Here is a 26610-nt window from a genome sequence, read left to right on the forward strand (position 1 = left end):
CGGACTTAGTAAATTAGTTGTGATTAGAATAAGCGTTCTATTTATATTAAAGGGTCCGAGCACTAATACATACAACCCATACAACTTTGCATTATTCGAAATATTAGGCAGTTCAGAACTCAGCACAGTTTTTCTCGGTGTTTAAGGTCGTACTTCAAAATAGCTGCTTCCTGAATAGTCCTATGACGTACCAAAAGACTTAAAATATACTTGAAGTATACACAAAACATATGCAGTCAATACGGGGACTGCATGATAATATATTCAGTCCGGCAGGAAGCGGAAATCGGGCCGTCACCGTTTAATCTACTAACCTTAATACAGCATTTCACCAGTGCAATACCAAGGTTATCTACTAACCTTAATACAGCATTTCACCAGTGCAATACCAAGGTTATATATGGGTTCCGTGCACGCATCGGGGGTCAACATCAAGCCCATGCTTAAATATACTACAATGGGACAACTAGAGCCGAACTGAACACGGGCGAAGACGGCTATGATACCCGAACTAGGATTCCACTCCCACTTTCGAGTTCATTAAAATGTTTTCTCTCTCTCTGCCAATGAGAAAACGGGCGCCCCACGTTCTCGATATTCTTCGCAATTTCGATAGCGGACTCTCAAGACTACAGCCAGCAGCGTTTTCGTATCGCTCTGTTACAGGAGCTGCACAGAGACCGCTCTACATCCTCGCCAATTTTGTCTCCTTTAACAGCACCAGTCGATCGGTACAGACCGGCGGATGAAATCCTCCGGCCGGTGACATAAATCTGCGAGTGCAGGAAACGCCTCCAGGGGCCGCCACCTTATGTTCGTTGTTCCTAATTATCAAGCTTGACAATTCGATGTAGTTTGGGTAAACTTGACCTGTTTGTTATGCCGCCATTGCTGTCTTTTGAATAAAGCAAAGTCGTTTCTTGTCTTCATTTTTTATTTAACATCACGATTGAAGAGATCTTCGCCGGAGATAACATTCCAGGTCGAACACAATTCGGAGTCAACTGATCCGAGACCCGAAAATGTTTATTTTGACCCGTTGAATCTGTTCACTCGCTGGCAGTCAAACAAGGTGGGGGGGCACCCCCCCCCCCCCCTCCTCCCCACCCTGAATTTTTTTCCTGGCAGCGCGTACGGGAGTGCTCGTGTTCCTTTCGGCCAAACCTACCTTCCTACATCCCATAAACCCTCCAAAAAAATTCTGGTTACGGCCCTGCTCGCTGCGGACCTTTTGACTTGTTAGTTGTCTTTGACTCGTTGAGCTTTCCTGCCCATTCTGGACCTCTTGGCGCGGCCATGACATCCAAGCCCCCCCCCCCTTCCCTCCCCCCCAGACTCGTTGGATAACGCCGCTAAGGCGAGTCCAGAGATTCAAGGCGCGTTTTTTAGAGTGGAGGAGTAGGAAGGGAGGGGTGCTCACCTCTGATGCAGCTAAGGCAAGTCAAAAGATTCAACCAGCCTTTCTGCAGGGCCTCCCGTCGGGACAAGGGTCAAGACTCTTTTAGCTCAGTTACCACTTCGCTTTCCCGTTAAAGCGTAATTCCGTGCCTCTTAGCACTTTATGCGACATTTTGGTCCTTTCGTTGTCCTCACGCTAAAAATTAACGCATGAACGGTCCCGTGGAAAGGAAGAGGGGTCGGTGATTTTGGCAATTTAAGTAAGGTAAACAAAACAAGTACGGACTGGGATTCGAATGCATCATTATCATAGTAATACTGACAATAATGAAGCAACAATGTCTAAGTTGTCGGAATTTAAGACAAGAGGAAGAACAAGAATCAAAACAAGTTAGACGAATTGGCGCCTTTTGTAAAGCGTGTATCATCTATATAGCCACGGCTTCGTCAGCACCGCTAAGAGCGCAGCTTTTTCATTTAGAAAAGTAATTACATTAATAAAAATACAAAAAAAATCATCTGGACACTTAAGTATGCTTACGAGCTGTGAAGGCGAAAGCCTTGTAATACTTATTTGTTTAACAACTCCTTTACTCCTACGTCACATTTCCGTCTCTCTCTTTGCTTTCGTTTCTCTGTCTTTTGGCGGAAATTACTTCAGCGAGCTTCCTTTTTTTTGTTCTAATCCCGTGGCGTCACGTTCAGCTGTCACGGGGCACGTACTATTCTACAAATTTTACAGTTCCAATTAATAGTTTTGCGAATTTAGTGAAGCGGGTACATTTGCCCCTCAAAGCTCCCGATTGCTGGTCAATCCTCTAAGTGGGAATGTGCAACGAAGAAAGTAACGACAACTTTTTGTTATACCGCTGGCAGCGCGAGGAGATACAATGGTAGCTCACAGGGCTGCTACTGCGTAAACCCCGGTTCGAATCCCATCGGATCACACATTGGCCTTTGATTTATTTACTTTTCACAGCGGCGGTCATCTTCTTAACAGGACAACAATAACAGCAACGACGGTTTTCCTAAGAATGGGGACTTAATAAGAAAAGTGCAATGAAATGACGTCGTTGATAACGTGCGCATCTAGCCACCGCTCCTAATATCTTTCGTGCTTTGAAGTATATACCTCGAGCTGCGGCGTTGGATCTCTAGGCTCGTTGCCGCGGGACCTTTGGACTCGAGGCACCCTTAGACAAATTTTTCGGCTCGTTGGATATTTTGACTTTTCGGGCCTTTGACACAAATGGACGTTTTGACTCGTTCGATCTTCCCCCGCTCTTTGGACCTCTTCATTCATATTGGACCTCTTCACACTCGTTCAATCTTTTGGACAAGGCTGTCACGTGACTATTATTATTTTTTTTAAATATTTGGATACCTTGACTCTTTGGATTTCCTGACCATAAGCGGTGTAACACGTATGGTGGAGGTTGGGGTCTCAAAACTGACTGTTGAGTTGTCACATTTATTTGATTCATTTATTTACAACGCTGCTAACCTTAATATGAGGCTGTTGAACAGTGGAGTACAACATAGAACAGAAAACATAAAAAAGAAAAAAGAAAACAAAAAAAGAGAAATAATAAGAAAACGAAGACAGTCGGCGTATTCCATACAAGGCACACGCTTATACGCATTTTTCCACGATTACGACATTACAACGTATCGTTAAGCGCACGCAGTTAAAAGGATAACAGGGACATTGAGAACGCACAGACACTCATATGTATCGGCGAACTTGTAAAGGGCAAAAAAGAAATAATCGGAAATGTTACCGCGGGCCCATAAAGCCATCGCAGTGATTTTTACGTCCACGATTATTCATACAAACCCCAAAAACTTCTGGATTTTTAAAATTTTCACCCCTGCAGAAGATTTAAGACTAACATCTACCATAACGTGTTTTCGAAACTACCGCAATATATATCAGGCCAATAAAGTTGTCGAATTATTTACTGAAAGATGATACTTGTGCAAATGTCAATAAACAAATATAAGCAGTTTTAATGATTTTACCATGAACGAGCGAGCTAAAACTAATAACCCCTAGATTAAACGCCCCACAGCAATTTTCACAATCTCAGGGTAGTAAAGTTATCTGATCCGTATTGGCATCTAAAGATTGCTCATACGGATGTCCAAAACAACTTTCATGAATTTTAGAAATTTCATCATTAAAAGGAAGTTAAAGGAGCCATGAAGAGAAAACACAAGTTTGGTTCATTCGAAAGATTGCCTCGTTAGAACCATAACGACACCACTTATAACGCAAACTTCGCTCAAATAAGCTGCATAATTAGGAAAAAAGGAAATGGTCATGCGACCCACCAGCTCATTTCCCGCAACAGAACCTATGCCGTCACATGGGCTAAGCTCTGCGATTGGCGGAGGCCGGCAAAATCAAACGCATGTTAGGCAGGGCTTACAGTTTGCATAGCGAGCTAAATGCCCGTGAAACATACTGCACATTCTTTTTATGACAAAGAACGGTGGAGTAAACGGTTGAAGTTCCGAACGAACACGCAAGCGTGTGCGCCAATGCGTACGAAACAACCGCCTGGCCGAGCTCGACATCTCGCCGTCGCGCAGACGAATTTTCGGGTTCGAGGCGCTCTGACCTTGGAGGAAAAATGCCGTAAACACCGCGCATTGACGCTCGTATCTTTCTGGTCGAAGCAGAGAGCTCGCGCGAACGGCTTTCCATACACGACACCGGCCAACTGGCATAAGCGATACTGCTACTGAAGTTGAACTATTATTAACCGTAATAAAAATACGGCACATACGTACCAGTCTGTATTCGTCCGTGGCGACGGCGCTGACGAGGCAGCGGTGCCGACGGCAGGGCGTTCGTCTGTTGTGGCTATCGCGGAATGGTCGCTTTCCCGTCCACCGCGTATCCCACAACTCTTGCCGCTCGTGCACTTAGAAGCGTTGAGCGTTCAAGTGGTGTGAGGTTGTTAAATGCAAGCCCGAGCTCCTCGGCGAGAGTTTTGTTCTCCGGATCAGGCGATTCCATGACTAGGGCTGCGGGTGCACTAGGTTTTACTAGCATTTTTAAAATGGCCGCCGTCTCGGTCGACTCCCGCGTGTGGGTGCTATATGGAGTCGACATACTAAGTATCTGTTTCATGGACCGGCCCGTGTGACACCATTGTACACGTCACGGAATGTTCAATTTTAGCGGGAGATTTAAAATTTTGGCTTAAAATGCCTTATTTCTCAGTGAATAAAGCATCATTTGCTTCCGGGAAAGCGCTTGGGGTACTATGAAACACCTAATCTTTCGAATAAAACAAACTTTTGTTTTCTCTTCATGGCTCCTTTAAGTCTGTGCACCTGACCTAATCGCAACTTAACCAACATCTCTCAGGCACATCTTTGGTCTAGACATTACCAGATTCCTTCGAAGCATTGACGGACTCTGCTATCACTGATACTAAACTGGGCTTTTACCCGCAACAGTTAACCGCGCAAACATTTAGCAAGTTTAACTACTTATCTGTAAAAGTGATTGACGGCAAGCTTACACACGTCTGCTTCCCTGTGGATGTGATAGGCCTTCCTAATACCTCGATTGGTTTGGTCATTTATGGCGAAAGCCCTACGTCTCTATGTTTAAAGGTCGCGTTGTGAGGTACAGAAAAACGGAGCGCGGGCCAAGAAAGGGAAACTAGACCCGAAGGACGGTTCGGGGGAAGGGCGACGGAGTTGAAGGAAAACGCAAAGGGTCCAAATAAGAGCCTGCGCGGTAAGTGAAACAGCGGCGCTGAAAAGGAGGGAAATGAGTCAGCATCGCCATATTTTTATAGAAATTTTATAGGGTTTTTTTTTTTTCGAAATGTCTCCCAAAAATTACAAGTTCATGTGCCTGACAATAAGCAGTGCTGGACGTTCAGACAGTGGTAACGTTGCAAGGTAGATATTCATTTCTCGATTGCTATATAGATGAGAACAATGGTTGACGGAGGCACGAAATCAAGATGTCGAACGGGAACCGAAGCGGCACTTGAACCGGCATCTGTAGGAAAGCGTTAGTTGACTCCGCAGGCCAAAACCCGGCGTCGGGACCGAAAGATGGTACACAATATGGCCGACGACACAAAGACATAAAATTAAAGTAATTGATCAAAAAGTAGATTTTGCAAATTTGGATCTGGATGAACCGAAGGCCCCCATTAGGCGAGGCGAGCACGCATCCCCTACGACACAACGGCTCGTTGGCTGTGGCTGACTAAAAAGGTGGACTACAGTGAATGCATTGTACCCATATGAGTCATTTCAGCATGCTAGTTATAGAATAACAATTAGGTGAGTTTCCGCTAAATGTCCTTTTTTGCGGATTGATTGATTGTGGCAACCCCTTCGTATCGGGGTGATTATTGATATCTCACCAAATAAGCTAGTTCATCCACGCTGTACTACTCTTAATTTAGCGTTTTAATTTTATAGCTGCTCTCCACTGCAAGCTCAAAATAACCTTTACTTGGCACACAACAGTGGCGCCACAATACAGCAACCATTGAAACCTGCAGTCCTATGGCGATGCGAACGCGGTATGTACCGGCTTGACGTTACGCCTAACGTTACTTTTTGGGCTGTAACGTATAGTCAGCAGACACCCGCAGCTTGGCGTATAATGAGTTTTACGTTGCTCGGCACGTCGTAAGGCTCAACTTTACGGCGACCTAACGTTAGGGCCAGTTATACGCCTAAGAAGAGCGATTGGCCAAGGTTATCAGTTATAGTAACGAAGAGAATAAAAGACGCAACGGAGAAAGAAAAAAGGGTGGTGATACTGAGAGGTCACGTGATTTCAGCACACGCCCATGCTGCTGCCTCACCCAGCGCCCCACCAGTTACCAGTGGGCCACAACACTGTGGCGGCGCCCACAATACCGGCGTACCGTTCGGCAATCGGACACTAATGAATCCGCATTCTCTAAATCGTCATGAGGCGGCACATGCCGCTGCCCGCACGCATATACACCGGGCCATTACCGAAGAGGGAACAACTTCGCTTTTTGCCCCCAAAATGGACCCGCTCACGAATTACGCCGAAATTTTAGCCCACTACCGTCTCGACCGAAGAAAATACCCGGAACCGCACCCAAGACTATCCAGAGATGAAGCCACCACCCTGAGAAGACTGCAGACAAATACATATCCCCACAGCACCCTTCTTCACGCCATTTACCCAACTCAATACCCCGCCACCTGTAATTTCTGTCCTTCTCCTGGCACCCTATATCATCAGGTATGGGAGTGTCAAAGAACCCCGCACCTCCCTCCCAACCCCACCCCATCCTATGAGCAGTGGATGGCTTGCCTGGCTAGCCCGGACCTCAGGATCCAGCAAGACCGGGTGACGAGGGCCCGGACAGCCAGCCGCAGCCAGGGTATCCTGGACTAAGGAAGCCCTCCACCAGGCGGGCGCCCTAACATCTGCGCCTCAGGCTCGCAAATAAAGATTTATCAATCAATCAATCTAAATCGTCAGGAGTTCTTAAGCGTACGCGTGTAATTTTTATTGGAACTGAACCCGAACCAGAACCGTTATTGTTTGAGCACGCCCAATCCAAACAAAACACAAAAAAGAAATGACGGTTACTGGTACTCGACGATACAGCTCAATCATGCGCTGTTGATAATGCGCACTAGTCAATGACACTTAGTGCCTTCCTCTTTCACGCACCATAAACTTCGTAATTGCTCACGCATTTTTCCCTTGTGATCAACGGCGAGAAAATAAGTGTCCTATTATAGGTCGCAACATTAGGAAGGGGATGCGCACCAACACTGCAAGCGTACGTCGCCTCAATCGCTCGTGCAGTGTGGAAGAGGCTGCGGAAGAGAAATATCCCACCCTGCACTGCAGGCGGCATCAAACATCGGCCTTGCCCTTTCCAGGCGCAGGCCTCGCTCAGACTATAAAGGAGGATCGACCAGACTGCAGGCTTGCTGCGCTCTGCACTGGAGAGGGCCTGCCCCCCGAAAGCGTCAACCCTTCAGTTTTATTCGCACTAAAAAAGGGTTGCACACCTGGAAAGCGTAAATGTTCGAGAAGCGTGTTTCGTCCATGGGGAGGGGTAGGAAGGGAAAGACCGTGCGCGTGGTTTCAAGACAATATACAAGAACTACCGAACACGAATTTCAGCCCTCAACCAGTGTTGCGGAATGGGCATCCCCATTCCATTCCAATTCCATTCCGAGGAATTAGAACTTGTCGTGATTCCATTCATTTCAATTCCTCGGAATTACAGAATTTAGCCCATTCCCATTCCTGGAATGGGTGGTCAGGTCCATTCCATTCCTTTAATTCCTCAATGTAAAAACTGCCTTAGGCGCTATATCGAGCTATCGAGGAGCGCAACATGAATCTGACGTTATCCTACGCGTTGAAAACTGCAAAAGTATGCAAAATGTGCCACTTGTCACCGATTTGGGACATGGTAGCAGCTTGGTTGCATATCTCGTGCAGAACAACTACAATTCTAATGCGAACATTTACCACCCCTTCCTAACGAAAGTAGAGAAAAGAGCGAAAGCTGCAAGTTTGTTCAAATTTCGCTGAAAGTGTATCCAACCAATCGCCAAGCATTGAAACTCCCAAATCGCAAGCCAACAACGAACCCATGCGACGATTTCTCGCGCACAAGTAACGCATCTACGAACGATCGAAATGTACACGGTTACGTGTTTTATGAGATAAAGATATACTACGTATTGCACTTTGTCTTCACGGTCGACGCGTGTGAAGTCTTATTTAGAACTGTTCTTTTTTCGCTATTTTCAAGTAACCTTTCTGACACAATGAAAGCCCGGTTTTAGAGAGAGAGATAGGAAGACTTTTTTTAGCGGTCCCCGGTTTCACGCCCGCACCGTGCGTCCAGAGATATCAGCAGAGCTTTTCGGTAGAGCAACCGGTATATGTGGAAATGTAATTTTTTTTGACAGAATGCCATTGGTCTCACTAAGAAAGCTTTCGCTCTAAAAGGGGGCAGTGTCACATTGCCAGTTTTTACGTAATAAGTAGGTGGATCCCGCTACTCATTTTGGTGTTTGCATGTTAGCTGGTTTTAACGGTTTGTTTCTGCGCGACGCGAGGTGAAGCAGCTATTACGTTGATGACAGTTTCGTTGCACAGTCTGTCGCGTTCTGTCGTGCTATCTGCTTTGCGTACCATCATACCAGCGTAATTAGTATACTGTGGATAACTCACAGGAATGTCGCGCGGAGCTTTCTCACGTGTACACGCATTCTAAATGCTTACTTGAATGATTTCAAGTGAATTTAGAGCATTGAGCAATAATGCTACTGTACCAACGCGAGAGACTGGAAGGCAGCGTCAAAGAACACCGTTAACAGTTTTGCATTCACAGTAGGAAAGTCAGCACTGCTTCCACGTTGACCTCCATTTCGCTTGGTTATTGCCCTGGCACTACACCTCAGCCCAGTCCGTTCAATACAGGGCATTATTTATGAGCCCTTAATTTAAAGTGACAGAACCACATTGTGACGAGAGCCCTGGCAAAATAAAGGAGTATGATCAGGCAGTTTGTTTCCGTGAACGCGCCACCACTATGCACGAGGACCTGATCAAAATTTTGAAATGAGGCCTCCGTATACCTGAATAGTGGCGGTGCTCCAACTTTCACGCCGACGGCTAAGGCTTCAGTAATCAGGTACGTTTGTACTCCGGGCGCAAAGGCCCCATGCACAGAAACACAGCAATCAAACCACGAACCAGTTTGGAACCACTGGAGGAGAAGGCCGTACTTTCGGATCGAAGCAAAGCACGGTGTCTCACTGCAGAGAGCTGTCAAAGCACTTGCAAACAAGGGCGCTGCTGGAGCCGCAACTGTTAGAAACAAATGTCCTTTGGCAGCTGTGTCTTCCGCATTGTCGTATTTAATATCTTATGCAAGCGTATATCACAGCTGCCCACTACCGTAGCACAGTGTGGAGGTCGAAATCTCAGTAACACATCCGAAGCTCGCTTCTTATGCCTATGGCGGGTGCCGGGCACGCAGGGCCCACGCCCACAATTTTATTTTTACTGCCTTGGTTTTGATTTGCTGGAGCCCAGGGGCCCCGCTGCAGCAGACGGACAAAAGGTCCACAGGTTGGCGCCGCATTCCCGAGAGATGCCTACCAGGTGGGCTTACAAGCTACAACGCTATTCATTGCGCGCCGGGCACGGAAGGTGGGAGGAGAACGCCAAGCAGACTCCTTTTTTCATGTTTCATGTTTCATGCGTGAATACTTTATATTGGTAGTTCCAACGTTTCGCAGCATCTACTTGCTGTGAGAAACACCGCGGCTTCGAATGCGCGCCGTTCGTATTTCTTCCCTCCTGCTTCTCGATGGTATTCCCCGCTGGCTGGCCTGGGCACATGGCGCCTGCAACTGACACACCGGTCTGCCATCGGCGCCACAGACAGTTGTACAGAGAAAGCTCTGCCTCAAAAAGCTTGCCACAGCACTAAGAGCGGACCTAACATCGCCACCGGCCCGGCGGCCAAACGCACTTGCGCTGCTCGAAGTTCAGTTGCACCAGCGCTGCCACAGGCTGCGGGGATTAAGTTACTCGAGATGCCGGGTATTCGTTCTCGTTTTCATATACCGACGCAATCGTCGCCACTGATTAATTAGTATCAGGACAGCGCCAGGGATGTTGACGTCGTCGTCTAAAAATCACTATTCCATTCCCATTCCATTCCGGGAAAAATGCGCTTAATTCCATTCCCATTCCATTCCCCCAGCCATTGTCCTCATTCCATTCCCATTCCATTCCGGCCCCTAAAAAAAATGGAATGAATCCGGAATGATTCCAATTCCGGATTGGTAACTCCGCAACACTGCCCTCAACCATATGGAACAAAGGCAAAACGAAAACGGCGATTTTGGTCTGGACGCCCATTCCTGCGCCTCACCTGTCACACAATCATGCGCCATCACTGCGAATGCAGAGAGCCCCGGGGTTTTCAAGCAGAGCAGATAGGTGCGTGTTTTGTAACGAAGCTAAATATGGAATAGATACGGCACAGCAAACTGCATATGGAGTGCAGTCTTTCTCTTTTTGAAGGAAGCGTAGTATTTCGTCTAAGAAGAGGCAGCGCTTAAGTCAGTAGATGAAAAATGCAGAAAAGCAGACAAGACAGGCGCGGTCCCGTTTGCCCAGCGACCGTCCAGGGCGCTTTTTTTGTTGTTGTTGCTTTGTCCGCTTTAGCGCTTCTTTGCGTTAGGAGGCGCACATTCACCGCAACCCGCTATTCTGCCGCTACTCTCGTTATGGAGAGGGTGAGCTGTTGTCAACAAAGTCCCCATTTTCGTTTCCAAGAAAACGGGGGGGGGGGGGGGGGGTCTCCTCCTCATACTGCAAATTTACCACCTTCAATCTGTAACTGCATTACCTATTGTAGGATTCCGCATTGTTACAGCGAAAGACACGATGCAATGCAGGTGTTATTCAACGCACGCACGGCCACATCAGCGAGAGCTGTCTCAGAATACGTGCAGGCGACCAGAGCCTTAATGCAGTGGCTGAGCATTGAGTTAAGCTTATTTGTAAGGAAATATTGACTCCGACTGTCGGTGGCTGCGAAGAAATTATCCCAGGCGACGAAATAATCGAACTGGTTGGTAGAATTTCTGCAGATGCCATAGGGAATTTTTTTAACAATACAACTGATTTAAAAAATAAGTTATTCCACTTTGCGAACGAAGGTGGATGACCAGCGAAGCTGAGGTGACACAGAATTTTGAACAAAGGCACGAACTCTTGACGGAAGACGTGCTGCGACTAGCCGTTCCTAATCTCAGTAGATGGTCTCGAATCGGGGGCTTCGAACGCACCAGTTCTTGGTGGAGAATCCAGGCACAGCACCTTCAAGCAGAGAGCATACATGTCCCGCACAGTTGCAAATTTTCTGTCAGTCTTAATGAGGAGGTGGTCAAGTGTCGGACTGAGGGTGGGTACCGGCCGGCGCTTTTCGTGCGCTTGCGGAGAGCGACTTTGAGCTGTTTTTGGGGATCCTCTGGGGGGTCAAGCCACCCCGCCCAAGTGCCAGGACAAGGTGAAAGGGAGTCTGTGTATATGTTCCTTGTATGTATAATCTCTAAGCAGTCCCACATGTAATTCTGGCGGCTACGGTCTTTTCGGTACCGGACGTTTCGGTACAGGGCGTTTCGGTACGGTCTTTTCGGTGCACGGACCTTTCGGGACCCGGTCGTTTCGGGACACGGGCGTTTCGGGACACGGACCTTTCGGGACACGGGTGTTTCGGTACAAAGACGAATAGCGCTTCAGGCTACGGGCGTAGTCGACGGGGTGGTTGCAAGCACACAATTCGTACCTATTTATTACAGATGTTCTTGTTTGCAATTCTGCGTTATTTTAGGCAAGGAAATGGTTATACGGGCTTGCCAGAAAAAAAGTCTGTTTTTAAATACTAGCTGGAATATTTATAGCATTTAGACGACGTAATTGTTCATTATTTTGTTTTTAGCAACTTATTATCACCAGTATTTTATATAACAAATCAGAGACATTATCATTGTTTTTCACTTGTTTTTGACGACTTATTATCACCTGTTTTTTTTTTTTTCGAAAATCAGTGAGATCAACTATTTTGTTACCACTTTGTGCAGTCCCTACGACAACGGTCCCTACGACAACGGTCCCTACGACAACAACAGTCCCTACGACAACTGCAGGGCAAGGATACTTCGTTCACGGGTTCCCCGAAAGCCAGAAATTTTGGGGGGCGTGCGTTACTGCCAGTTTTGGTTCGCCGTGGCGACCGCTAGGAGGACCAGTACAGGAAAAAGGTTCATAGCTAAGTTTTGCCTATTTTCGGCAAAAAGCAAAAGTTTCTAAGCTGCAAGGTGCAAAATTATCGATGTCTAAAATCTTGATTAGTGCCCCTTCGCTGATCGGAACTGCAGATATCGAAGCATTTCAGGTGGCGAGCACAGTAATGTGGCTGAGCTAACGCAGTAAACCGTTCATCGTGTAAAGTTCATTGAAATGTGGGTAAATCTTTGAGCGCGATGCACCAGTACAGGTCTATGTTGAGTGACGGTCAGCAGTAACGGCCCACTCACATTTTAGATAATTTACATAACCTAAATAATACCGTCACTGTAAATAAACTAACCGCGCAGGCTCAAGTGGGAGTAGCTTCCGAAGCGTCAATAAACCTTTATATCCGTCCGAGTATTGCGCGTCAGCCAGGTTAATCAAAGCCACAGCTGCGTTGCTCTGCGGGGCCTGCTAATGCACACAGGCTTTGATTGAAAAGTTCGCCACTGGTTTGCGTGGCACTCGGAATTTAAAAAAAATTGACGAGCAAAGGAAGCACGGGAGGACATACACGTGTGTCAAATATGAAGTGTTTGTATACAGCATTTAACTTGCTTGAATCGATATAATTATCAGTTCGAGTATTTGGGTACGAGTAGATCTATGAGTACTATATAGATCGTCAGGGAAAGTGGCAGCGATTAATACCTGAGCTTGAACCGATACGTCCTGCACCGAAAAGACCAGCGCATCCCCTGGGGACGAAGCGAGAAAAAAACGAACCCGGGCCCGAGACGCGGCGCTAGTTCCAGGAAGGGGGGGGGGGGGGGGGTTGTACGCAGAGCGGACTGACAGATCCGCAGCTGCCTTTACGGCCCCAATACGTTTGAAAAACCCGCGAATGTATGAAGCGAGCAAATCAACACGTTAATCAACAACACGTCCGTAAAATGCTACCTATAATCGTATCGTTAATTCAACCTCTGTATTAACTTTGGCTGGGCGGCTGAATCGGGGGACGGACAGACAGACAGACATACAGAGAGACCGAAATTTCCGCGTTTCGTGAGCCCAATACAGACTATCGTCGTTAAAAAATACTGATGGCGGGGATATTCAGGTGCCATTTATCTCTGATAGGAATAAAACCCCACCAAATTATGGCAAGTATAATTTCCGGCAGAACGTTGAAAATCACAAGCGCAGAACGTTGAAAATCACAAGCGAACAGTCTTGGCAAAAATATATTGATTTAGGTTGCAGAAAACATTGCAGATAGCTTTGAATATTATACCAGAGCCTTTTCAACTTCCAAATTACAAACACAGTAAACCCAGCATAGTAGCTGCTAGCGACGATAACGCCGGGACGGAAGCGTGCGACAAGGTATAACAGGTGCCTTTCGGAATGAGTCGATAATTACTCGGTATGTGCATTGCGTTATCAGGAGAAAGCAACGGCCACAAATGCGAAATGCCAAAATATTGCATGATCTTCATCGTCATTACGTTAGAAAGAAACCGCTTCCCTTAGCCCCTGCGGTGGTGCTTAATTACGCAGCTGTTAGTGTAGTTTCTGGAAACTGGAAAAAATAGTTACTGCCACAATTTTTTTTATAAATAAACGAGAGAAAATACATGGTGATACTGTCCTTAAAGAAACGAAGTAATGAATGAGCTATACTTTTTTCTGGCTACTGTTACGCAAATAGATAGGCATTTTTTGGCAAGGCCGCATATAAATTTTTACTGGCCTTAAATAACGCAGAAATACGAGCAACAACAGTTGTAATAAACACGTTCGATTTGCGTGCTTGCAACTCCCATTAACAACGCGCGCGAATTTTGCTGCCTCAAACGGTCGCTCGAATTCGTTTTCGTACCGAAACGACCTGTACCGAACCGCCCTGTACCGAAATGTCCTGTACCGAAATGTCCTGCACCGAAACGCCCGTGTCCCGAAACGCCCGTGTCCCGAAACGCCCGTGTCCCGAAACGTCCGTGTACCGAAAAGACCGTACCGAAACGCCCTGTACCAAACCGCCCTGTACCGAAAAAACCTAGACCCGTAGTGCTGGTTGTTAGGGTACCCGTGACCGCAGCGTGGGCAGCTAGGGTGGCCAAGTTTATTGTCTGTGTAGTGCATGATATGTGGGGTGCGTAGGACACCTGCTTGAGCTCGGCGGATGCAACTTGTCTTCGATCGCGGCCAAGAGATGGGGGGAACGCAGTGTGTGTCTTGATCGGTGCGAAGCTCTACCAACTTTTGGTGCCTGGCTTTCCTTTCTTCGACGCGGTTGGTGTGGCGGTCGTATTCCTCCGGGAGCGCAATCGGAGGCTCAGACTCGCGGAAGAGAGTTTCGCGCGCGAGTTGGTGAGCCGCCACATTTCCTGGTATTCCTTGATGACCTGGGATCCAGCGGAGTTCAACCGAAAGCTCTGGTTGGGAGGTTAGATGCACTTCGAGAATGTTGCGAATGTGCGTGGCTATTTTGTTGCGGCAGAAGAGGCGGATCGCATCCTGGCTGTCAGTCAGTCAGTATAAGCAGTTTCCGTCGGCCGGTGAAGTTCGTGATGGCATCTGCTATGGCTAACGCTTCGGCACGACCGGGATCAAGAATTCCCAGGAAGCGACGAGTACTTTGTCTGTTCCCGTAGTACGCGGCGGTAGCAACTATACCATCGTCTGATACGGCGGCATCGGTGTAGACCGGAGTGTAACCCTCAGTTAAACCCTGGCCTATCTTCTGCGCCACTAAATGGCGGGTGGCACGCGCTCTTTGGGCTCTGCGCTCGTGGTCGTTTTCCACACTCATGTGGCGGGGGATAGGATGTACAGTCAGCCTCGGCAGGTGTCCCCAGGGAGGGCGTTCTGTAATGTATGTAGCCTTCTGGTTCCTTAATTTGTGCCCATAGGGAACGGAGTATAGCTCGTCCCTGTCTAGAGGCACGCAGCCGAGACTCTTGCGCTTCTTTGTGGATGTCTATGCGGAGTGATATTGGAGTGTGAACTCCCCTTCGTCGAATCTCATGGAGTGGGGTGTAATTTGGGAGTCCCAGGGCAACACGAATAGGTTTGCGCAGTTGCGTTTCTAATTTGTCTATTTGATTGTGTGTTAGCCGCATGTAAGGGGCTGCTTACATGATGCGGGGAATGATGAACGCCTCGAAAATTCGTAGTAGTTCATGTTCTTTTACCCCATGTCGCTTCCTTGAAATCCGTTTCATCATGTGCGTGATCTGATTGATCTGAGTCGTGATTTTTTTAACCCAAGTGTCCGCTTTGTCTTATTGAAGCCGAGCACTCGAATTTCTTCTTTCTTTGCTATGGTGGTATCGTCTAGTGTTAACTTGATCCAATTGCGACTATGGTCAGACAAGGCCGGCCGGACCATCCTCCACGACGATGTATTCGGTCTTAGAGGGGGAGCAGCTGAGACCAACGTCTTTCATGTATGCGGTGACGACATCAATCGCTTCCTGTAGTTGGTGCTCCTGGTGCCCGGGGGAACCCTGACAGCACCACAAAGCCAGATCATCAGCACACATGTTGAAGTGAACGTCGGCTATGAGGTCTAGTTTGGCGGGCAGGTCTTTAATGACTATGTTAAAAAGAGTTGGGGGAAAGAATAGAGCCTTTCGGTACTCCTTTACTTGGTTTGAAAGGGCCTACCAAGCGGCCGTCTACAAGGACCTCCGTGGTTCGGTCGCTTAAAAAAAGTTCCGTATGTAATTATATAATCGCTCACCGCATAAGATGCTTTGGAGCTTTTCTAAGATGGCTTTATGACTTGCGTTGTCGAATGCTTTGTAGATATCGAGCGCTACAATTGTCCTTAGTTGTGCGCTGCTGGGGGAGTCGTAAATATCGTTCTTGAGGCGGAGCATGCAGCCTTGAGTCGACACGTGGCGCCTAAATCCTGTTACGTCTTGGTGCAGCACTGCCTTGATGTTTATCACCCACGTAAGGCGCTCTAGAATCATCATCATCTCCGCGAGTTTGACACAGCATGACGTTAGTGATATTGGGCGGAAATTCTCAAGGCGATTGGGTGGTTTCCCCGGTTTAGGTATGGGTGTCATTATTGTATCTTTCCATTCTTTGGGAAGAACGCTGCATATCCAACGAACGCCGATTCGTTTAAGTACAGGTGTAGTTCATTTAGAGCGTTTTCTAGCAGAAAAAAGAACGCAATCAGTAAATTGAGCGACGGTGACTGAGTGGAGGCGAAGGACGAAAACGCCAGTGTGTCGAGGTATCGGCGCACTTTAAAGATCCCCAGGAGCCACCCACTATACACGGCGCGTTTAGTAGCTTCGGCGTACGCAAAACCCCCAGAATTTCGGCGGACAAGTGGGTGTACTCGAGAGATGGCTTGTGCGAATAGTGGTTTATTGGTTCCAAGCGGATTCGGTCAAACCGAAAGGCAAGTGCTTAAAAGGCTTGCTTCGAGGTAAATTTGAAACAGCAAAAGAACAGCAATTATTCAGAAGGCGTTCCGGGCAGTGCAAGATGAGAGCCTATCTGAGGTTTTTTGGTGTGCGCCGTTAAACAAACAAACAAAAGGAACTCAGGAATGCTTGTGAGCTCTACGAGTTCTAGCAATAAGGCAAGCGCCCGTCCTGCACGTTTGTGTTTCTTCTCGCTCTTGTCGTTTTTTGTGCTGGATAATAATTTGGAAATTCATTCCAAACAAAACAGATCAAGTGCTTGTTTTGTAGAAGGCAACGCGAGCCATACACGGTTCGAATGCACATTTGCACACTGTCCGCCATCAATAGAGCCGCGATGCTGTATCCTTAGTCCGTAATCTGTTTGCCTTGCGTCTTTAGCTATAATTACAATCTATCTACACTGATTTTGTAAAACACTCTCACAGACAACAAAGTACGCCAGAAAAAATCATAACCCCAAATTTTCCGCCTTCCCAAGCTTGATCAGTTGACTTCAGGGTGCGACACCTCGTGTAATAAACGAATGTTGTGTAGTCGATTTTTCCGACTATTCACGTTTTGTGTGACCTCTTATAGCTTGACGGCACCATGCAATGCGGCCTCCGTTCGTCCGCCCAACCGTCCGGCCGTCCATCCGTCCGTCCGTCCTTCTGTACGTCCATCCGTCCTTCTGTACGTCTGTCTGTCTGTCTGTCTGTCTGTCTGTCTGTCTGTCTGTCTGTCTGTCCGTGTGTGCGCGTGCATGCGTGTGTTTATGGGGAAGCTTTGTAGTTGATTGTTGAAGCTTTGTAGTTGATTGGAATGCAGGCAGCATTATCGTGCTGTGGACGTAAGCGGTAGCTCGATGGCAGACACCGAAGTCTGTGGTCGGCGCTACTCCTCTGCCGTCTCCCTTACACGCCCTGCCTGGGACTTTAAACCAGCTGGTTAAACCGTACAATTTCATTTTTTGCTAGCACGTATACTTTGAGAACCGGTTCAGCGCTCGCGGAGCGTTATGTTTATTGCTTCAGCGAAGCGGAACCGGAACGAAATGAAGCCACCCGACCCCAAACACAACCCGGTATTTTTTTCGGTGCGACACCCATAATGAAGCAGAAGGTGTTTGAAATCAACGCAACGGAACTCAGCAGAAATGGAGGTAACACGCTACCCCGGACATGAAGCACCAGGGATACACCACGCAGCGGTGAAAGAAGTTTCTGAATACAGGGTGTTACGCCGATAAATAAGCGTCTTTAAATTTTTTTACTGAGTACGCCGCTGCTCCTTTCGAGCCCAAACTTTACACGAAGGTCGCATTTTGTGGTTCATTTCATTCGACACCAAGGACCAGGACAGCGCTTACCTGCTTATTCAGAAAATAAATAAAAACGATTTTCGACTACGGGTAAATGGGGGCCAAATTGAACGTTCATGCCCAACTTGGAACGGCGGCGCCACCTGAGGTATGCAGAACGAAACGAGCGATGGCGATTTACGGTAAGAAGGAGCCAAATGAGGCGGCAGAAGATCAAAAAACATGTTTCGTCGATAGTTCATCATGGTCACAAATATACACAGGAGTTCATGCGAATCATAAAATATCCCCAGGGTTCATCGTTGCCAAAACCAATAAACTTTTTCTAATCTGTTTTCGGATCGTCTGTCGTCTTGCTGTGCCAGGTTACCCAGCCTTTCGAAATCAGACCTGCGACTCCTTAATGGTTTGTTCTCGTTCTGATATTATTGTGTACGTCCGTGCCTGTGATTGATACGCGCCGTAACGAGATCGTCCACTGCAGACGAAAGGAAGCCTGTCTCGTCCGCAGTAAATGATATGATAACGGCAGGTCACAAACACAAGCACGCACGCACAGAATAATAATGTAAACGAGAACGAACCAACAAACGTGATCAAAGAATCGTGAGCCTGAATTCGGAAAGCTGGGTAATCTGGGACTGCAGACGACAGATGACCCGAAAGCAGATGGAAAAAAAATATATAGAGAGCGTTTATTAATTGGTAACGATGGACCATGGGAATATTTTGGTGTGATTAGTATCAGCTGTTATGAAACTATTTGTGATCATCGTAAACTAGTGACAAAGAGAGGTTTTTATTTTCCGCCGCATTTGGCTACGGCGCGAAAAAGGCACACGAACCACAAACGAATCACCCCAGATATTCCACGTCCATGAACGACCAACGTCCAACCCGCAGAAGCGCTCTAATTCTCGGAGGATCTGCACTGCCCGAGCGGTTAAGGAATTAAAGATAGGGAGCGCTTCAGCCGAGGGGTCCATGTGCAGCAGTCGGTAGCTGCTGATGGAGGGGACAGCTCGAAATGAAGAGCACGCAGGGCGTATCGGCGCAACAGATTTTCGCTGTTGACTCGCGCGAGATAGGCGGTTATGAAGCGCTCGGAAAGAGAGCGATCCTCGATAAGGGGCGTTGTTTACCCGGGTCCCCCCCCCCACGGCGGGGCGTGGGAGGGGGGAAGGGGGGGGGGGGCGCAGAAGGGGTATCGCGCTATCGGGCGCGCTCGGTGGCGCGAGGGCCGCCGGGGATCTTCCTGGCGGCTCCCTTTGAGCGTTTGTCACACTCCGCGAATTATCGGCGCTGCACGGCGCTTTTGATGCACGCCGCGCGCCGGCCTCTCTCCCGCCGGGACGCCGCCGCGGGGTCAACGCGCCGCGAACCGCGTTCGTGGACCGGCCGATTTGGGCGAAGTCGCGCACCGCCGAAAGTCTCGGCCGCGGGGCCCCGAGGCAAGAGGAGGCCCCTGTGGCGTTCGGGCCCTCACGCATCAGGCGCGCCGCCAGCGGAGCGCCCCGCACGGCAAGCGAAACGCGTCCACCATTTGGGCGTTTTAGGCATCGGCACGAGGGAGTTTTCTTTTAATGCGACCGAATTGTGCGAAAACACACGGGCCAGTAAAGCAGCCACGACTTGCATCAGCACACGCGTACGCTCTTGTGGCGACCCGTGCTTATTGCTCCAAATTGCAGCTTGCACGCAGAGGCGCGCAGTGCAATGAAATTGGCGCGCTTCGTGTCCACGAAGTGAATATGAATACTACGGGGCCGACATGGTAAACACTTGTACTAAGCGCTCTCAGACATGTCTCACGTAGACACGTTTACGCGAGGTATCAGTATACGAAGCTATAAACTGGATAGAACACTGCAGACCCACAACCTAATATTCTGATGCAGAGCATTAACAACAAAACTCAGTAGCAAAAACTTGTCGTGAGTGCACTTGTATATAGGTCCTTATGCCGTGTGGCAAACTTTCGCAATAAAAAAAAACGTCGTGAAGAGTCTCGGGTGTTTGTTCCTTTACGGAGCCTGTGCGCTAGTGTTGGGTTACCTCGAACTTCTGTGCAATTTTACTTTGTTATGACCAGTGTGTAAACTTACGCACCGCGCATGCAGACTTCCGTTCAGGAACCTTGGAATTCTCCTTACAGAAATGCTGTCACTGCGAAATTGTTGATCTATCAAGCTAACCCGAGTTTTTGGGTGTGCTGAAGCACGCCAATGAGAAGAGACATCGGCCCATTTCATACGATGTGGCTGCCCATGCAAAACAGAAGCCTGTCACGGCAACAAGCGTATTATACATCAGTGCACGCAGCGAACGAAGCCTCTTCGCTGGCACTCGCTGCGAAGGTCACTGCAGCTCAATGCAATGTTTGAGGCTTCCCGGGCAGCGAGCGTCTGTTTCCTCTTAGCGTACCCTGAGAGCGAGATAAAGCGAAAAGAGAAAGGAAGAGACTTTCGCAAAGCCGCCGCGGCGGCGGCGGCGGTGTGCGACGCCACCTGCCGCGCTCACAGGCTGCAGCCGCCGCCGAAGGGCCACGCAAGATGGCCGCAATGTCCGGCGTCCAATTAATTAGCGGCCTCGAGCGACGGCGGCGACCTGCGGGCGTCCATAGGGAAGCCGCCGGAACCGCTCGAGTGGCCGCGCTCCTTTGATCTCCACCGCCGCGCACGATACAGCGGCGCCGCCATGCTGGAAATTAAGATAAGGCCCCGGCGGGCTTTTGCGCGCCGCCGCTGCAGAAGCGTGCCGTATGCGCTGCCGGAGGCAGCCAACGGCCAGGCTGCACGCGACGGCCTCCGCCGGCCGCCAACCGCACACGGGTTTCGCTTTGGCGCGCGTCCCGCCGTTATGGACCACGACGCCAAACGTTGCAAAGGGAACACAAACGACGGTGCAGAACACGCTTTCCAGACATGGCTAGCGAGTGACAACTTCAAAAGGCCCGTCCGCCCGATCAGGCGGCATGGCGGGAAACGGAGGTGGCCAGACACGCCAGGCCGCCTGATTTAGCATGCGGATTACAGCTTACGTAACTTTATCCGCGCGTATCCATCATCGGTGAAAGTAACGATTGGCCACTGCCCCTTCTATGAACCACATGAGCACGACAATATTGCAAAGATATTTTGCTTGCCCCAGGCTCATGGGCATTGAGAACTCGTAGAGCGTGAACACACCAGTGGAGAAACACCTGCGATATCCGGAATTCTTTTATTAGCTAATATAACACCGATAGCTGCCCGAATTAACAATAGATAAGCGCAAAACACCACAGAGAAGGTGCCACTTCGCCGCACTGTGCGCCTTCCCCGCGTCCAACCTTATTATCACGCGTGAAATGCTCTGCGAACACTACTATTCCCGTTTTTTTTGTGTGTGTGCGTGCGTGTAGTGCAGAAATGCTGTAACAAAACTTTCAAAATATATGAATTAATTCGAATCCAGACTGGCTGGCTCGCTCATTTCATCCAGGCAGCACGTGCGGCGCGTTTATCCGTGGTTCCTCGCTCGCCGCCTGACAACATCATACTTGCTTTCCTGCGATGCGGCCTTGTAATCAATGGTCGGTATCGACAACGTGCGTCGTAATCGCGGCAGCGCAATGGGTTCTCCTTTGCTATCGCGCTGTTACAGACGGAAGGCAGTTCCTCTTCGCATGTACCGTGCTTGAGGAGTTTCTCCGATAAAGGAAGGCCGGATTTTTTATTCTACTTTTGCAGTCGATTCCTTACGCAGAACGAGGGGGCGACAAATATTAACAGCGGAGCTGTTCTATGCCTAGCCTTGTCGTCCGACAGCCGGTGTCACGCAGGGGCAGATTCCCGAACCCACCAATCGAGGGCGCCACAGTCTCAGCGCGCGCCTGGGGTGGAGAGGGTCCTTTCGCTGGCGCGCGTCCATGCACTTTGCACGATGCGAGCGACAGCTAGCTAGAACTAGGGCCCTATTCTCGACTGCACAAATTGCCGGCATTTCGCCCATGTTTTTTTGCGTAAGCACGACGTAAGCAATCAGTGACGTGCTGCACCTATAGCTATGACGACATGCAGTGTAATTTGACGAGTCACTCATAAAGATCGCTACCAAGGTATCAAATATTGTGCAAGAAAGATATAAAAACACTTGGCATGTACTATAAAAATTAAGACGGTAGCTAAGGCTGACAAGAAAAACACATTTCTGGAGGTCAAATTTGGCGTCAACACAACAAGGCGATCGAGTAACGTTGATCCAAAAGCGAGCGAAAGGCGGATGTCGAGCTAAAGAACATCACACAATTTTTTTACCGTGTCTATTTATTTCTTTCAATCGCTTGTATTAACATAGCTGGGCTCTCCGCTTCAATGCAAGCTTTGTTGCGTTATCACCTTCCCTGCCACCACCGTCGCCACGCCATCGTCTGCTGCTATGTTACAAGTTTATGGCGTGATCACAGAAAAAGACGGCCGCGACCATCGCTTCTATGACACATAAGAGCAGCGAAGCGCCACGCCTGATAACCGCGGAGCGCACCGATGTCGCCGATTCACTCATTCGTCAAGCTCGACTGCAATCAGCGCTGTAATGAACTAACTAGTCACTTTTCATTGTTATTTTTCTCTTGAGTTCGATCATGTGACCCAACAGCTTACTAGGACAAATATGGACAAATGCCATGCATTGGGTTCTCTTTGTCATGGAGAGGCTTGCACTGCCCCCTTATGTTGCGGTTACGGCAAACAAATAATTTTTTTTTCATTGCCAAACGTAAAAGCAAAATACTGCATGTTATTTGTATGTTCCATGATCGCTGACTTGGAAGCAGCTGAACGTATAATTTGTTTCGGTAGGGAACATGCTTTAAAAAGCGCGCATGCGAAACTGCGCCTGCTGCAAATTGCCGCACGTTTCGCGGCGCCGTAAGCCGGGGCAATATTGTGCCCTATTTTGCTTGTATTTTGCGACAAAAACAGCCGCCTATTTCAAGCGGTTACGTAGCATTACGTCACTTTTACGCAGGCTGAAGTTGCCAATGCACGACGTAATTGTTCCCGCCAACTGTTTGAAATACGTCACGCCTTCTCAGCCAATCACAGAGGGGGTGTGTATTACAAGCAGTATTGTTGTTGAATAGCAAAGACAGGCTTAAGTTGTCATGTCCGCTGAATTTAGACTGGTTTTTCATTGCCGGCCAAGAATTATGCGCCTTTAGTAACGAGAAATAAGGCAAACTTTAGAGCTGGTGTCCGTAGACGACATGAAACGTCAAAATGACGACAGCACACACAACCGCTTTGTCAACCGGAAGCACGTGACCAAAATTGAAAGCCAATCAGAAAAGACTTCCGGAAAATTGCCTGAATTGCCGGCAATTTGTGCAGTCGAGAATAGGGCCCCTAGCCAGAGAACGGCAGGAACGGCAGCGCGCAAATGGTTAAAGGGACCTTGCAACACTTTCGATAAACGCCTTCACTCTTTCCTTCGCGTCTGGAAGCACTGGGAAAGCTATAGTTATCGCCAGCACGGAGCGGCACTGCGTGATTTGCTCGTCGCAGTCGATCAGCCTTCCGTTTGTGCTTTGTTTTAGTGGCTTTATTTTTAAAGTTGCTATTGAAAAGCGTTCATTGCTGCAACTGAAGGAAAGCCGGCCAACTGCCGCTACATGGCCTTAGTGCCGTAATTTGGGCGGTTGAAGAACGTCAAGACCAGAAAAGAGAGGGAAAAAAAAAACTGTGGTTGCTTCCTCTGTCACAGGAATCGGTAAAACACGAAAGTGACATGTGCAGCGAAATCTGCAGCTGAGCATGATTTGCCGGTCGGCGGCTGTCGTGAGGGTGTGCTTGGCTAGCGACGTCCTGCTCGCGGGCCGCTTCGGCAAAGTAGTACTGGCGTCATTTCCGTGACGGATGTGACGTCAGTGAAATCTTGGTGTATCCCGGTATAAAACACTTTCGTGTTAAAAAATAAAACCCGAAAATGAACAACCCTAAGTATAACGTACTCTTTAGTACTAAAGGTTGCTTCCCCGAAAGAAGACGCTGTGTGCAGGGGTGCACGCTTTACAGGCCCCTTGTTTCGTTGTACTGGCGTCAACAACGTGACGGATATGACATAACTAAAATATTCTTGTATCCCGGAATAAAACACCTTCGCGTTAAAATTTTTTGAACGAGTTTCGAAGTTATCTGACGGGCATAGAACAGTAATTTTTGGCTGAGGTAATTTGCGACCCCCTAATCCAAGTACTGGGTGTATTGGGTGACTACGTTCTGCAAGCATTTAAGATTTTAAATAAAGCTGAAAAAAGTGTTGCAGGGTCAATTTAATAAATAAACGTGTTTTCAACGTGGACATCGTAAGGAATCGTAATTGGTTCAGTTCCTTCTAGCCGATGTGGTCTACGGCGCTTTTCGGGGGACTGGAACCCACCCACGACCTGCAGAGGCACTTACGTCGACCTGATCTTTGCAAACTTCGACGTGATGATGATCAGTGCCCCCATATCGGCGTATCACAGTGACCAACCTCATGCAAGGCGGTGCTTGGGGAATCCTGTGAACATGCCTCATAAAATCTCACCCAGTTCCACAAAGTGAACTCTGCTGAAACCGCGGTAAAACACGAAGAACCACGTGAAAACAGTGCCCGGCTCCGCTGGTCATCCTTCTTCACATAGTGACAGGAAGGGCACTGAATTTTTCGTTGGTTTTCGTGTCAACGGCGGAGGACCTTCTCTTTTTTTTCTGTTAGGTTGACCGGGACAGAAGGCCAACCTGTTTTACCAAATCACAAGGTAATCCGAGTCATAATGGGGACTCACACTGCTTATGAGAGTTGCTGCTACATGACGTTAAAAATCTATCGGAATGAAGACCACGCTTACTTTACTGCGTGTAGCACAGACTTTGCAATGCTGTCTGCGCGAGTGATATATCCAGCTAGCCTACCTACCGTCACACTGCAACACCTTTAATGTACAGCGTCAGTACGAGCTGCCCTGTGACCAACAAAGAAAAGCCCTTTCGGTTATACGAAAGTGAGATCAACTAAAACTTATGCCCTTCGCTTGGTTAAGCCTTAGAAACGTTTCACTCGACCAAGTGGTACATACAGATGGGACAGCTTTTCAAGGCTCCCGCCGCAGCCGTCAGGCAAACGCTGAAACACGCGTTGCTTGCGCGTTCAGATTGCTTCGTGACGGTCACGGTGGAAGCAAGCTCTCCTGCGCCGTGGGGACACGTCGTTCGGCAGTGCGCGAAATGCAACATTGGCGCGTAGGTCGGGCGCATGCCATCGCTCTCACCGCCTCTGCAAAATAACGCAACTCGTGGGCGTGACCGCCGAGGGGTTCATTCCGCGCGTGCCGAGGCTCCCCTCCAGCTGTTGCGCAACAGCTGTATGACCCCCAACGCCTCCCTCCGACCGGTACTCCACACGGGCTGCATGCCAGGGCGAGGCGCGAAGGTGCACCGCAGCTTATTTTGCCGAGCTGTTCGGCGCTAGCCTGTCCACCAGTCCAATGTTTATCCCGGAGTCCGGCTTGTGGCGGATTTGTTTGCTTGGCGGCCACAAAAAAATCCAGCCGCGGCGGCGGTCACCGCAGAAAGATACGTGTAGCACTGCGTCGAAGGAACTTACCGAGCATGCGAATGTCTGGGCCTGCGGTTTTTGTCGAGGCAGGTCGTCATCCAACTGGCAGACGGGGTTGAAGTGCGCGTTCACAACGATACAGTCACCTGTCACGAGACAAAATATGCAAAAAAATGCTGAGAAAAAAAAAAAAAAAAAAAACACGATAGCCCGCATGTGCACATAATTAAACTTGGGAATGCGTCCACCTGGTTCTTTTTTGGATGGTGTGTAGTACGGAAAGCCTACTAACATACGATGAAAGCAATGTTGTTAAAAAAGAAAACTCCGATAACACATAAGCACTTCTTGTGAATTGTGAATTCTGAAGCAATAATGTCCAATGGTACACGCGCTGGGGATGACGTGGCGCCGAACTCCCGTATTGTTGGCACCGCCAAGGAGCAGGAGCGGCCGCAGCACTGGCTTGCTGGTGACTGCTGTGCCGCTGAGTGAGGCCAGCGGTTCACGCTTCCCCCCTCTCGCTGCACCACTCAACCGCAGTATCGCTCACTGGGCCATATAGTGCTTCTCCATCAACAAAACAAATTAAAGCACCCCAACCAATGTAGATCTAGGCATGATCAACCAGAATAGTACGCGCAATACGCATACCATCGGCAGGTCGCCTGTTTTCTCTTGCTCCGTCCCGTCCCGCATGCTTCGGAAGAGTTAGGCAGCAAAACTGTGAATTAGTTGTGTAGATGCAGTTCTGTCACATTATTTGCTGTGTACAAAAAAAAAAAAAAAAGAAAGAAAGGCTGGGAAATTCCGACTCAGCGGGTCTCGAACCCCAACCGTTGACTCTCAGTACAATTAGCAAATCAAAATTTCTTGCTCACTTTGATTTAATCAGCCACGCAACATTGTTACATATACCACCTGGTTACTTATTTAGTTTAATTGTTTTTAACACCAGAGAGAGAGAGAGAGAGAGAGAGAGAGAGAGAGAGAGAGAGAGAGAGAGAGAGAGAGAGAGAGAGAGAGAGAGAGAGAGAGAGAGAGAGATTTGCCCAGATGTAGTG

At 48.5% G+C, this 26610-nt stretch overlaps 1 protein-coding gene across 1 annotated transcript in view; it reads right to left on the reverse strand.

The window, feature by feature from the left end:
- The window catches only part of LOC144155069 (uncharacterized), a 72594-nt gene that overhangs the window by 35701 nt on the left and 10283 nt on the right, over window positions 1-26610 (reverse strand). Inside the window, exon 2 of the mRNA XM_077686304.1 lies at window positions 25595-25692. Coding sequence (XP_077542430.1) covers window positions 25595-25692 — 98 coding nt within the window. The remainder of the gene's footprint in view (window positions 1-25594; window positions 25693-26610) is intronic.

This window comes from Haemaphysalis longicornis, unplaced genomic scaffold, assembly GCF_048455015.1.
Source record: "Haemaphysalis longicornis isolate Haplotype H1 unplaced genomic scaffold, Haemaphysalis longicornis Haplotype H1 scaffold_1, whole genome shotgun sequence".
Classification (NCBI taxonomy): domain Eukaryota; kingdom Metazoa; phylum Arthropoda; class Arachnida; order Ixodida; family Ixodidae; genus Haemaphysalis; species Haemaphysalis longicornis.